This window comes from Delphinus delphis, chromosome 7 (genome assembly GCF_949987515.2).
Source record: "Delphinus delphis chromosome 7, mDelDel1.2, whole genome shotgun sequence".
Classification (NCBI taxonomy): domain Eukaryota; kingdom Metazoa; phylum Chordata; class Mammalia; order Artiodactyla; family Delphinidae; genus Delphinus; species Delphinus delphis.
The window spans coordinates 32,479,317-32,491,646 of record NC_082689.1 but is presented as its reverse complement, the minus strand read 5'-3'; the positions used below and the strand labels follow the sequence as shown (position 1 = coordinate 32,491,646).

Below are 12,330 nucleotides of genomic sequence, written 5' to 3'. Positions count from 1 at the left end.
TTGGGTCAATGAAACATGCACATATCGGGTTGGCCCAAAAGTTCATTTGGGTTTTTCCGTAACGCCTTGCGAAAAACCCGAACGAACTTTATGGCCAGCCCGATATTATAAAGTATGTGCTGTAAACCTGAAAACAAAATCCTGTGGGAATTCTCAGTAAGAAATGATCAGTATCACAATCAGGGATGATAAGGTAGGGGATGGGTTGTTGGTGAAGTTGATGGGTTCAGGTGAAGAGAACAGGCAAAGGCACAAAGGTAAGAAACCAAGGTCTGTTTTGTGAACTGTTAAGTCTAATTAAACTGTAATCTAAGGTTCAAGTAGGGTTGAATGGAAGATAAGTTCTAGGCCATATTAAGGAAGACTGTAAATGATAAGTAAAGTTTTTTATTTAAGTAGGTAAGATGAAGCTCTGGGGGCTTCAGAACTGATTTAGAAAGATGAATCTGCAGGACCACGTGTAAGATACTACAATCTGACCTAGAAACTGGTATAGTAGTCCAGGCAAGAGATAACGAGGGCCTGAAGTAGAATGTAGGCAGTAGCAATTGAAAGAAAGGAAATGATATGTTGGCACAGATAGAATATAAGGATCATGTAAACGGATTAGGTGTAGGATACAGAGACTTGGAAAATATCTGAGGTGATGGAGTAATAATGTTATTAACAAAAGTAGGAGGAAGTAGTTTTGGGGAAGGTGGTGCGTTATAGATATACTGATACGGCACATTATACATGGTGAGGTGCCATGTAAACAGAAATATGGGTTTGGGAGCGATGGAAGTTAAGATGTAAATAGATTTAAAAATTCTGTGCTTGGAAGTGATAGCTAAGGAAGGAGTGAAATTTCTTTCTAAGGGTTGCAAGTACAGCAAGAAGAGTAGTCTGAAGACAAGAGTCTTTGGGAACATCCCCTTGTAGAGATAAGAAGTCAGTATCATGAGGGAAAGTGAAGAAATAACAAAGTAGGAAGGATTAATCATTGCCTAGGATGGCTCTTGGCAATAAGTCACTTTATTCTATGTAAGAATCTTTTCTCATAGGACTATTTGTACTTACCATAGCATACATTATAATATTCCTCTATAAGCCTATGATAATTTTCTCCTTTATCTAAATTTCTTCTTTTTTTCAGGAACTTAATCCCATTTAAATAGGAATATTAGATAACTGGGTTGAGGTGTCATAGTGCCTTTAATGCATGAACTATAACTGTGATAATTAAACTTGGTTGTAGCAAAAGATAAGAATATAGTCCCAGGTGTTTACTTATCATACATTAAGAATTACAAAATAACCTCTATTAGTGTTGTTCACTATTTCTTATATGTAAAATAAGATATTGTAGCTTCTCCATTGTCATTTATAAGGCTTCTAGGTTAAAGCAGCAATTTTGATATCAGTTTTATTTAAATAGGTTCTGTTTGCATTTATTCAGGTTTTTATTCAGCACTTAACTTTATAGGAAAACAATCTCAGACTTAGAATATGTGCTGCTGAAGCAAGCACAAAACTCTAAAACTTAGAATATCCGCTCTTGTAAAATTAGGTTCTTATAAAACCTTAGTGAATGTCCGAGGGTTGACTTATCCATACAGCAGACATGCAGCAGCCTCAACACTTTAAAGCTTCATTTGGCTCTTAGAAATAACAAGAAAAATGTCTTGAGCCCCAAATCATTGTTTAAATAAGTGTGCAAATGTAAAATACATTTCAGAAGGATTAAAAAAATTGTTTTAACCAAAAAAAAAAAAAATTGTTTTGGTGCTCTTATTCCTTACAAATATTCCTTGTGAGTAGTTGACTAGGACAGAGCACTTAAAGTTTGCTCTTTTGTATTAATGCATGCATTATGGTTTTACAAAGTAATATAGCTTTACTTTTTCTGATAACAAGTATTTATGTCCAAGGTAAAAAAAAAAATAGACCATATTAAAAATCATTAAAAGACTCAAATTACATTCCTAACATTCAGAGAAAACTTATGTTAACATTTTGGGCCTTTTTCTGACTTTTTTCTCGTGCTTACATTTATACACAGTCACCTACAAAACTAGGATGATTGTGTTAAGGTACTTTGTAACCAGCTCTCTTTCAATTAGTTATTTCATAGATATTTTTCCATATCAGTAATACATAACAATACTATTTTCATTACTGCATAAAGGTAGTATATGAATGTATTGTTTAATCAGTCTCATGTTTTTTTCTTTTTCACCATTAACTGTCAGTGTACATCCTTGTCTGTGTCTTTTTCTTATTTGACTGTTTTTCTAAGCTAAGTTTAGAAGTTTAGAGTCCTAAAGAAGTTTAGAGTCCTAAACGGTGTGGGAGAGGGGAGAGTGGGACATAGTGGACTTTGAACAGTTAATGACTACTCAAAGAGGTAATGATGTTTGTTAGATATAATGATTTATAGTATTAGAAAGTGGTTTTACATTCATTATCTTACTTGATGTTCACAACTGCTTAAAATATGACATGCTGTAATAGTAGAACTGACATTAAGATAAAAGGTTTCTGATTCAGACACTTGTGTACATTCTACTGAACCGTAGAGTCTTTCTGTAGAACTAGGGCAAGAAAATGGTGTTTGCCAGCAGTATAGAATATGTAACTTTACAATTGCTTTCCTTTGTGACCTTGGAAATAATCACTTAACCACTTTTTACTGTGTACTCTCCGTTTTTCAAGTAGGGTTTATGATACGTGGCAGTTTATGTTCCATAGGGTTATAATACTTAAGATGCTTGGGAAGAAAGTGTCCTTTTATTACTTTTATTTTAATTTATCATTATTTATCATGATTATTACCATTTTATTTCATCATTTTTATTTATCATTATTATTTTGTCATTATTACTTTAAACAGACATTTCTTTATAAATGCATTTTACATGTTAGAGTGAAAGGAAAAGAGGAATTCAGGAAAGTAGAAAAATGTACACCAGAATTTACTCATTCAAATCAATGCTACCTTTCCAAGCAGTGACCTTGAGAAGCTATGTACTGTACTTTCTGTCATTACTCAAAATATCCATCGGATCTCATTTTTTAAACAACAGCTTCAGGATTTTATTTGCATCTGTACAAAGATGAACCTATTCAACGTGAAAATATTAGTGAAGTCAAGTCAATAATTTAGTTGTTGGGTTTACATGAATACTGATAACTAGATTTCAAAGCATTTTACACTAGTGTGTGTAGATTCAGCAACATAATGGTTTTGATGAGTATTTTTGAAGATTAGATCTATAGAATGGGTTATCTTTGAAGTAATGATTGTTTGTTTGTTTTTCTAGTCAGCAGATAAGCAGCGAGCCCTAGAAGAAACCAAAGCCTACACCACCCAGTCCTTAGCAAGTGTTGCCTATCTGATAAATACCTTGGCCAACAATGTCCTGCAGATGCTGGATATCCAGGCGTCCCAACTTCGAAGGATGGAGTCTTCAATCAATCATATTTCACAAGTAAGACCACACTATTTTCCTATTTTGCCTATGAGGAACATGTAATAAACACAGGCTATCTGTAACGCTGGCAGCCTTTATTATGTGAGTTAACTCACATGTATGATTTGGAAAATACAAACTCAGTAGTAGGTTTTTTGTTTCTATCTTTTTGTCTAGTGATTATCTTCTCTGTGATTTTGATAGGGAAGTATACTTTGTTTATTTTAAACATCTTTTTAAAAAAAATTTATGTATTTTTGTCTGCGTTGGGTCTTTGTCACTGTGCATGGGCTTTCTCTAGTTGTGGTGAACGGGGGCTACTCTTTGTTGCAGTGCGCGGACTTCTCATTGCGGTGGCTTCTCTTGTTGGACAGCATGGGCTCTAGGCGCGCAGGCTTCAGTAGTTGTGGCATGCGGGCTCCAGTAGTTGCGGCACACGGGCTCTAGAGCACAGGCTCATTAGTTGTGTTGCAAAGGCTTAGTTGCTCCGTGACATGTGGGATCGTCCCGGACCACGGCTCGAACTCGTGTTCCCTGCATTGGCAGGCAGATTCTTAACCACTGCACCACCAGGGGAGTCCCTAAACATCTTTTTTTTTTTTTTTTTGCGGTACGCGGACCCCTCACTGCTGCGGCCTCTCCCGTTGCAGAGCACAGGCTCCGGACGCGCAGGCTCAGTGGCCATGGCTCATGGGCCTAGCTGCTCCGCGGCACGTGGAATCCTCCTGGACCGGGGCATGAACCCGCGCCCCCTGCACTGGCAGGCGGACTCTTAACCACTGCGCCACCAGGGAAGCCCCCTAAACATCTTTTTTAAAAAATATTTATTTGGTTGCACCAGGTCTTAGTTGCCGCAGGTGGGCTCCTTAGTTGCGGCACATGGGCTCCTTAGTTGTGGCTCCAGGGCTCCTTAGTTTCAGCAGGCAGCCTCCCTAGTTGCGGATTGCTGGCTCCTTAGTTGTGGCACAAGGGCTCCCCAGTTGTGGCATACGATCTCTTAGTTGCAGCATGCATGTAGGATATAGTTCTCTGACCAGGAATTGAACCTGGGCCCCCTGCATTGGGAGCTCGGAGTCCTATCCACTGCACCACCATGGAAGTCCTGGGAAGTCTACTTTAATGGTTTCATTAAAACTCAGTTGTCAAGTTAAAATGATCGGCCTTGAGGTGAGAATTTGCCTGCTTTCTTCCAATTTTTACCGAATTTTACACTTAAAATGTGATAGCTTGATGACTTGTTTAAATGCTGTTTTCTGTTACCTCAGTAATGGATAGATTAAGTGACCTTATAAAATTATCTTTGTATAGAACTTAGAAAAAATTAATGTTATACTTTCTCCATTGTAAATGTCATAAAGAAAAGAGAAAAAAATAGGAAAACAAGCCCTTTCTCCACTACTCAAACATCTCCTGTTAACATTTCGATATATTTCCTTTTAATATTTTTTTCTTCTAAATGATTTTTAAAATTTAGCTGGGGTTATACTATATATGGAATTTTGAGTTCTGCTCTTTTAACTTACCATTGCAATAAACATCTTCTCATGATGTTATAAGATCTTCATAAACATTTTCGATGGCTACATAATGTTGTATATATATATTATAATTTTCATAACCATTCCTATATTTTGGGACCATTTAAAATATTACTACAGTAAAAACCAATTTATAATTGCAAAATACATTTTTAAAAACATTAAAACGAAAAGATTTTGATCTGTCGGCCTCTCTTTGAAATCTTTGTAACTTTTCTATTTTAACTCTCTTGCCATTCGAGTAACTTGGTGGTATTCAATTCTATTTTTAAAATAGAATAAATGATTAGAATGCTTCTGGAATAAAAAGAGTTTTAAAATGTGCATATTACTTTCGTATATCTTAAAAGTTCAGGACTCTTCTAAAATTGACTAATCCATCAATTTTTCAAAGTCTTTGGTTTAATTTATATAATTAAATATAGTCCACATAACCGAATCAGTTATGTAAGGTCTACCTTATATTTCTTCTTTTTTTTTTTAACATATTTGGTGGAGTATAATTGCTTTACAGTGGTGTGTTAGTTTCTGCTGTATAACAAAGTGCATCAGCTATACGTATACGTATATCCCCATATCTCCTCCTTCTTGCATCTTCCTTCCACCCTCCTTATCCCACCCCTCTAGTTGGAAATAGAGCACCGAGTTGATCTCCCTGTGCTATGCAGCTGCTTCCCACTAGCTATCTATTTTACATTTGGTAGTGTATATATGCCCGTGTCATTCTCTCACTTCATCCCAGCTTACCCTTCCCCCTCCCCATGTCCTCAAGGACATTCTCTATGTCTGCGTCTTTATTCCTGTCCTGCCCCTAGGTTCTTCAGGACCAATTTTTTTTTTTAAGATTTCATAAATATGTGTTGGCATACAGTATTTGTTTTTCTCTTTCTGACTTACTTCACTCTGTATGACAGACTCTAGGTCCATCCACCTCACTACAAATAACTCAATTTCTTTTCTTTTTATGGCTGAGTAATATTCCATTGTATATATGTGCCACCTCTTCTTTATCCTTTCATCTGTCGATGGACACTTAGGTTGCTTCCATGTCCTGGCTATTGTAAATAGTGCTGCAGTGAACATTGTGGTACGTGACTCTTTTTGAATTATGGTTTTCTCAGGGTATATATGCCCAGTAGTAGGATTGCTGGGTCATATGGTAGTTCCATTTTTAGTTTTTGAAGGAACTTCCATACTGTTCTCCATAGGGGCTGTATCAATTTACATTCCCACCAACAGTGCAAGAGGGTTCCATTTTTTCTACACCCTCTCCAACATTTATTGTTCGTAGATTTTTTCATGATGGCTATTCCGACCGGTGTGAGGTGGTACCTCATTGTAGTTTTGATTTGCACTTCTCTGATGATTAGTGATGTTGAACATCCTACATGTGTTTCTTGGCAATCTGTATATCTTCTTTGGAGATGTCTATTTAGGTGTTCTGTCCATTTTTGGATTGGATTGTTTTGTTGTTTTCATATTGAGCTGCACAAGCTGCTTGTATATTTTGGAGATTAATCCTTTGTCAGAAGCGTTTGCAAATATTTACTCCCATTCTGAGGGTTGTCCTTTCGTCTTGTTTATGGTTTCCTTTGCAATACAAAAGCTTTTAAGTTTTATTAGGTCTCATTTGTTTATTTTTGTTTTTATTTCCATTTCTCTAGGAGGTGGGTCAAAGAAGATCTTGCTATGATTTATGTCATAGAGTGTTCTGCCTGTGTTTTCCTCTAAGAGTTTGATAGTGTCTGACCTTACATTTAGGTCTTGAATCCATTTTGAGTTTATTTTTGAGTATGGTGTTAGGGAGTGTTCTAATTTCATAGAGGTACCTTCATAGAGGTACCTTACTTACCTTCATAGAGGTAAGTTCCCTCTATGCCCACTTTCTGAAGGGTTTTTATCATAAATGGGTGTTGAATTTGGTCAAAAGCTTTTTCTGCATCTATTGAGATGATCATATGGATTTTCTCCTTCAGTTTGTTAATATGCTGTATCACACTGATTGATTTCTGTATATTGAAGAATCCTTGCATTCCAGAGATAAACCCCACTTGATCGTGGTATATGATCCTTTTAATGTGCTGTTGGATTCTGTTTGCTAGTATTTTCTTGAGCATTTTTGCATCTGTGTTCTTCAGTGATATTGGCCTGTAGTTTTCTTTTTTTGTGACATCTTTGTCTGGTTTTGGTGTCAAGATGATGGTGGCCTCATAGAATGAGTTTGGGAGTGTTCCTCCGTCTGCTATATTTTGGAAGAGTTTGAGAAGGATAGGTGTTAGCTCTTCTCTAAATGTTGGATAGAATTCTCCTGTGAAACCATCTGGTCCTGTGCTTTTGTTTGTGGAAGATTTTTTTTTTTTAACATTTTAATTGGAGTATAATTCCTTTACAATGGTGTCTTAGTTTCTGCTTTATAACAAAGTGAATCAGTTATACATATACATATGTTCCCATATCTCTTCCCTCTTGCATCTCCCTCCCTCCCACCCCCCGTATCCCACCGCTCTAGGTGGTCACAAAGTACCGAGCATCTCCCTGTGCTATGCGGCTGCTTCCCACTAGATAGCTGTTTTGTTTTTTTTTTAATAATTTATTTATTTTTGGCTGTGCTGGGTCTTTGTTTCTGTGCGAGGGCTTTCTCCAGTTGCGGCAAGCGGGGGCCACTCTTCGTCACGGTGCGCAGGCCTCTCACTGTGGCGGCCTCTTTCGTTGTGGAGCACAGGCTCCAGACGCGCAGGCTCAGTAGTTGTGGCTCACGGGCCTAGTTGCTCCGTGGCATGTGGGATCCTCCCAGACCGGGGCTCGAACCCGTGTCCCCTGCATCGGCAGGGAGACTCTCAACCACTGCGCCACCAGGGAAGCCCCGATAGCTGTTCTTTGTATGGTAGTGTATATATGTCCATGGCACTCTCTCACTTTGTCACAGCTTACCCTTCCCCCTACCCATATCCTCAAGTCCATGCTCTAGTAGGTCTGTGTATTTATTCCCGTCTTGCCCCTAGGTTCATCGTGACCTTTTTTTTCTTTTTTTTTTTAGATTCCATATATATGTGTTAGCATACGGTATTTCTTTTTCTCTTTCTGACTTACTTCACTCTGTATGACAGACTGTAGGTCCATCCACCTCAGTACAAATAACTGAATTTCGTTTCTTTTTAGGGCTGAGAAATATTCCATTGTATATATGTGCCACATCTTCTTTATCCATTCATCTGTTGATGGACCATTAGGTTGCTTCCATGTCCTGGCTAATGTAAATAGAGCTGCAATGAATACTTTGGTATATGACTCTTTTTGAATTATAGTTTTCTCAGGGTATATGCCCAGTAGTGGGATTGCTGGGTCATATGGTAGTTCTATTTTTAGTTTTTTAAGGAACCTCCATACTGTTCTCCATAGTGGCTGTATCAATTTACATTCCTGCCAACAGTGCAAGAGTGTTCCCTTTTCTCCTCACCCTCTCCAGCATTTATTGTTTCTAGATTTTTTGATGATGGCCATTGTGATCGGTGTGAGATTATATCTCATTGTAGTTTTGATTTGCATTTCTCTAATGATTAATGATGTCAAGCATTCTTTCACGTGTTTGTTGGCAGTCTGTATATCTTCTTTGGAGAAATCTCTGTTTAGGTCTTCTGCCCGTTTTGGGATTGGGTTGTTTGTTTTTTTGTTATTGAGCTGCATGAGCTGCTTGTTAATTTTAGAAATTAATCCTTTGTCAGTTGCTTCATTTGCAAATATCTTCTCCCATTCTAGGGTTGTCTTTTGGTCTTGTTTATGGTTTCCTTTGCTGTGCAAAAGCTTTTCAGTTTCATTAGGTCCCTTTTGTTTTTATTTCCAATTCTCTAGAAGGTGGATCAAAAAGGGTCTTGCTGTGATTTATGTCATAGAGTGTTCTGCCTGTGTTTTCCTCTAAGAGTTTGATAGTGTCTGGCCTTACATTTAGGTCTTTAATCCATTTTGAGTTTATTTTTGTGTATGGTGTTAGGGAGTGATCTAATCTCATACTTTTACATGTACCTGTCCAGTTTTCCCAGAACCACTTATTGAAGAGGCTGTCTTTTCTCCACTGTACATTCCTGCCTCCTTTATCAAAGATAAGGTGACCATATGTGCGTGGGTTTATCTCTAGGCATTCTGTCCTGTTCCGTTGATCTATCTTTCGGTTTTTGTGCCAGTACCATACTGTCTTGATTACTGTAGCTTTGTAGTATAGTCTGAAGTCAGGGACCCTGATTCCTCCAGCTCCGTTTTTCGTTCTCAAGATTGCTTTGGCTATTCGGGGTCTTTTGGGTTTCCATACAAATTGTGAAATTTTTTGTTCTAGTTCTGTGAAAAATGCCAGTGGTAGTTTGATAGGGATTGCATTAAATCTGTAGATTTCTTTGGGTAGTAGAATCATTTACTTAATGTTGATTCTTCCAATCCAAGAACATGGTATATCTCTCCATCTATTTGTATCATCTTTAATTTCTTTCATCAGTGTCTTATAGCTTTCTGCATACCGGTCTTTTGTCTCCTTAGGTAGGTTTGTTCTGAGATATTTTATTCTTTTTGTTGCAGTGGTACATGGGAGTGTTTTGTAATTTCACTTTTAGATTTTTCACCATTAGTGTATAGGAATGCCAGAGATTTCTGTGCATTAATTTTGCATCCTGCTACTTTACCAAATTCATTGATTAGCTCTAGTAGTTTTCTGGTAGCATCTTTAGGATTCTCTACGTGTAGTATCATGTCATGTGCAAACAGTGACAGCTTTACTTCTTCTTTTCCAATTTGATTCCTTTTATTTCTTTTTCTTCTCTGATTGCTGTGGCTAAAACTTCCAAAACTGTGTTGTAGTGGTGAGAGTGGGCAACCTTGTCTTATTCCTGATCTTAGTGGAAATGCTTTCAGTTTTTCACCATTGAGGACGATGTTGGCTGTGGGTTTGTCATATATGGCCTTTATTATGTTGAGGAAAGTTCCCTCTATGCCTACTTTCTGCAGGGTTTTTATCATAAATGGGTGTTGAATTTTGTCAAAAGCTTTCTCTGCATCAATTGAGATGATCATATAGTTTTTCTCCTTCAGTTTCTTAATATGGTATATCACATTGATTGACTTGAGTATATTGAAGAATCATTGCATTCGTGGAATAAACCCCACTTGATCATGGTGTATGATCCTTTTAATGTGCTGTGGGATTCTGTTTGCTAGTATTTTTTGAGGATTTTTACATCTATGTTCATCAGTGATATTGGCCTGTAGTTTTCCTTCTTTGTGACATCCTTCTCTGGTTTTGGTATCAGGGTGATGGTGGCCTTGTAGAATGAGTTTGGGAGTGTTCCTCCGTCTGCTATATTTTGGAAGAGTTTGAGAAGGATAGGTGTTAGCTCTTCTCTAAATGTTTGATAGAATTCGCCTGTGAAGCCATCTGGTCCTGGGCTTTTGTGTGTTGGAAGATTTTTATCACAGTGTCAATTTCAGTGCGTGTGATTGGTCTGTTCATATTTTCTATTTTTTCCTGGTTCAGTCTTGGAAGGTTGTGCTTTTCTAAGTGTTTTTCCATTTCCTCCAGGGTGTCCATTTTATTGGCATATATAGTTTCTTGTAGTAATCTCTCATGATCCTTTCTCTTTCTGCATTGTGAGTTGTTAACTTCTCCTTTTTCATTTCTAATTCTGTTCGTTTGAGTGTTCTCCCTTTTTTTCTTGATGAGCCTGGCTAATGGTTTATCAATTTTGTTTATCTTCTCAAAGATCCAGCATTTAGATTTATTGATCTTTGCTATTGTTTCCTTCATTTCTTTTTCATTTATTTCTGATCTGACCTTTATGGTTTTTTACCTTCTGTTAACACTGTGGTTTTTTTCTTCTTCTTTCTCTAATTGCATTAGGTGTAAGGTTAGGTTGTTTATTTGAGATATTTCTTGTTTCTTGAGGTAGGACTGTATTGCTATAAACTTCCCTTTTAGAACTGCTTATTCTGCATCCCATAGGTTTTGGGTCATCGTGTTTTCCTTGTCATTTGTTTCTAGGTATTTTTTGATTTCTTCAGTGATCTCTTGGTTATTAAGTAGTGTATTGTTTAGCCTCCATGTGTTTGTATTTTTTACAGATTTTTTTTCCTGTAATTGATACCCAGTCTCATAGCGTCGTGGTCGGAAAAGATACTTGATATGTTTTCAATTTTCTGAAGTTTACCAAGGCTTCATTTGTGACCCAAGATATGATCTATACTGGAGAATGTTCCATGAGCACTTGAGAAGAAAGTGTATTCTGTTGTTTTTGGATGGAACGTCCTATAAATATCATTTAAGTTCATCTAGTTTAATGTATCATTTGAAGCTTGTGTTTCCTTATTTATTTCCATTTTGGATGATCTATCCATTGGTGAAAGTGGGGTGTTAAGTCCCCTACTATGATTGTGTTACTGTCAATTTCCCCTTTTATGGCTGTTAGCATATGCCTTTTGTATTGAGGTGCTCCTATGTTGGGTGTATAAATATTTACAGTTGTTACATCTTCTTCTTGGATCAATCCCTTGATTATTATTAGTGTCCTTCTTTGTGTCTTGTAGTAGTCTTTATTTTAAAGTTCATTTTGTCTGATATGAGAATTTCTACTCCAGCTTTCTTTTGATTTCCATTTGCATGGAATATCTTTTTTCTATCCCCTTACTTTCAGTCTGTATCTGTCCTTAGGTCTGATGTGGGTCTCTTGTGGACAGCATATATATGGGTCTTGTTTTTGTATCCATTCAGCCAGTCTACGTGTTTCGGTTGGAGCATTTAATCCATTTACATTAAAGTAATTATCGATATGTATGTTTCTATTACCATTTTCTTAATGTTTTGGGTTTGTTATTGTAGGTCTTTTTCATCTCCTGTGTTTCCTGCCTAGAGGAGTTCCTTTAGCATTTGTTGTAAAGCTGGTTTGGTGGTGCTGAATTCTCTTAGTTTTTGCTTGTCTGTAAAGGTTTTAATTTCTCTGTCGAATCTGAATGAGATCCTTGCTGGGTAGAGTAATCTTGGTTGCAGGTTTTTCCCTTTCATCACTTTAAATATGTCCTGCCAGTTCCTTCTGGCTTGCAGAGTTTCTGCTGAAAGATCAGCGGTTAATCTTATGGGGATTCCCTTGTGTGTTATTTGTTGTTTTTCCCTTGCTGCTTTTAATATGTTTTCTTTGTATTTAATTTTTGACAGTTTGATTAATATGTGTCTTGGCATGTTTCTTCTTGGATTTATCCTATATGGGACTCTCTGTACTTCCTGGACTTGAATGACTATTTCCTTTCCCATATTATGGAAGTTTTCAACTATAATCTCTTCAAATATTTTCTTAGTCCCTTTGTTTTTC

General features: G+C 37.1%; 1 protein-coding gene across 11 annotated transcripts in view; it reads left to right on the top strand.

The window, feature by feature from the left end:
• ABI2 (abl interactor 2) overlaps positions 1-12,330 on the top strand; it is a 102,595-nt gene that overhangs the window by 27,430 nt on the left and 62,835 nt on the right. For all 11 annotated transcript variants that reach the window (XM_060016260.1, XM_060016259.1, XM_060016258.1 and 8 more), the window contains exon 2: positions 3,303-3,470. In XM_060016260.1, the coding sequence (XP_059872243.1) occupies positions 3,303-3,470 (168 nt within the window). The remainder of the gene's footprint in view (positions 1-3,302; positions 3,471-12,330) is intronic.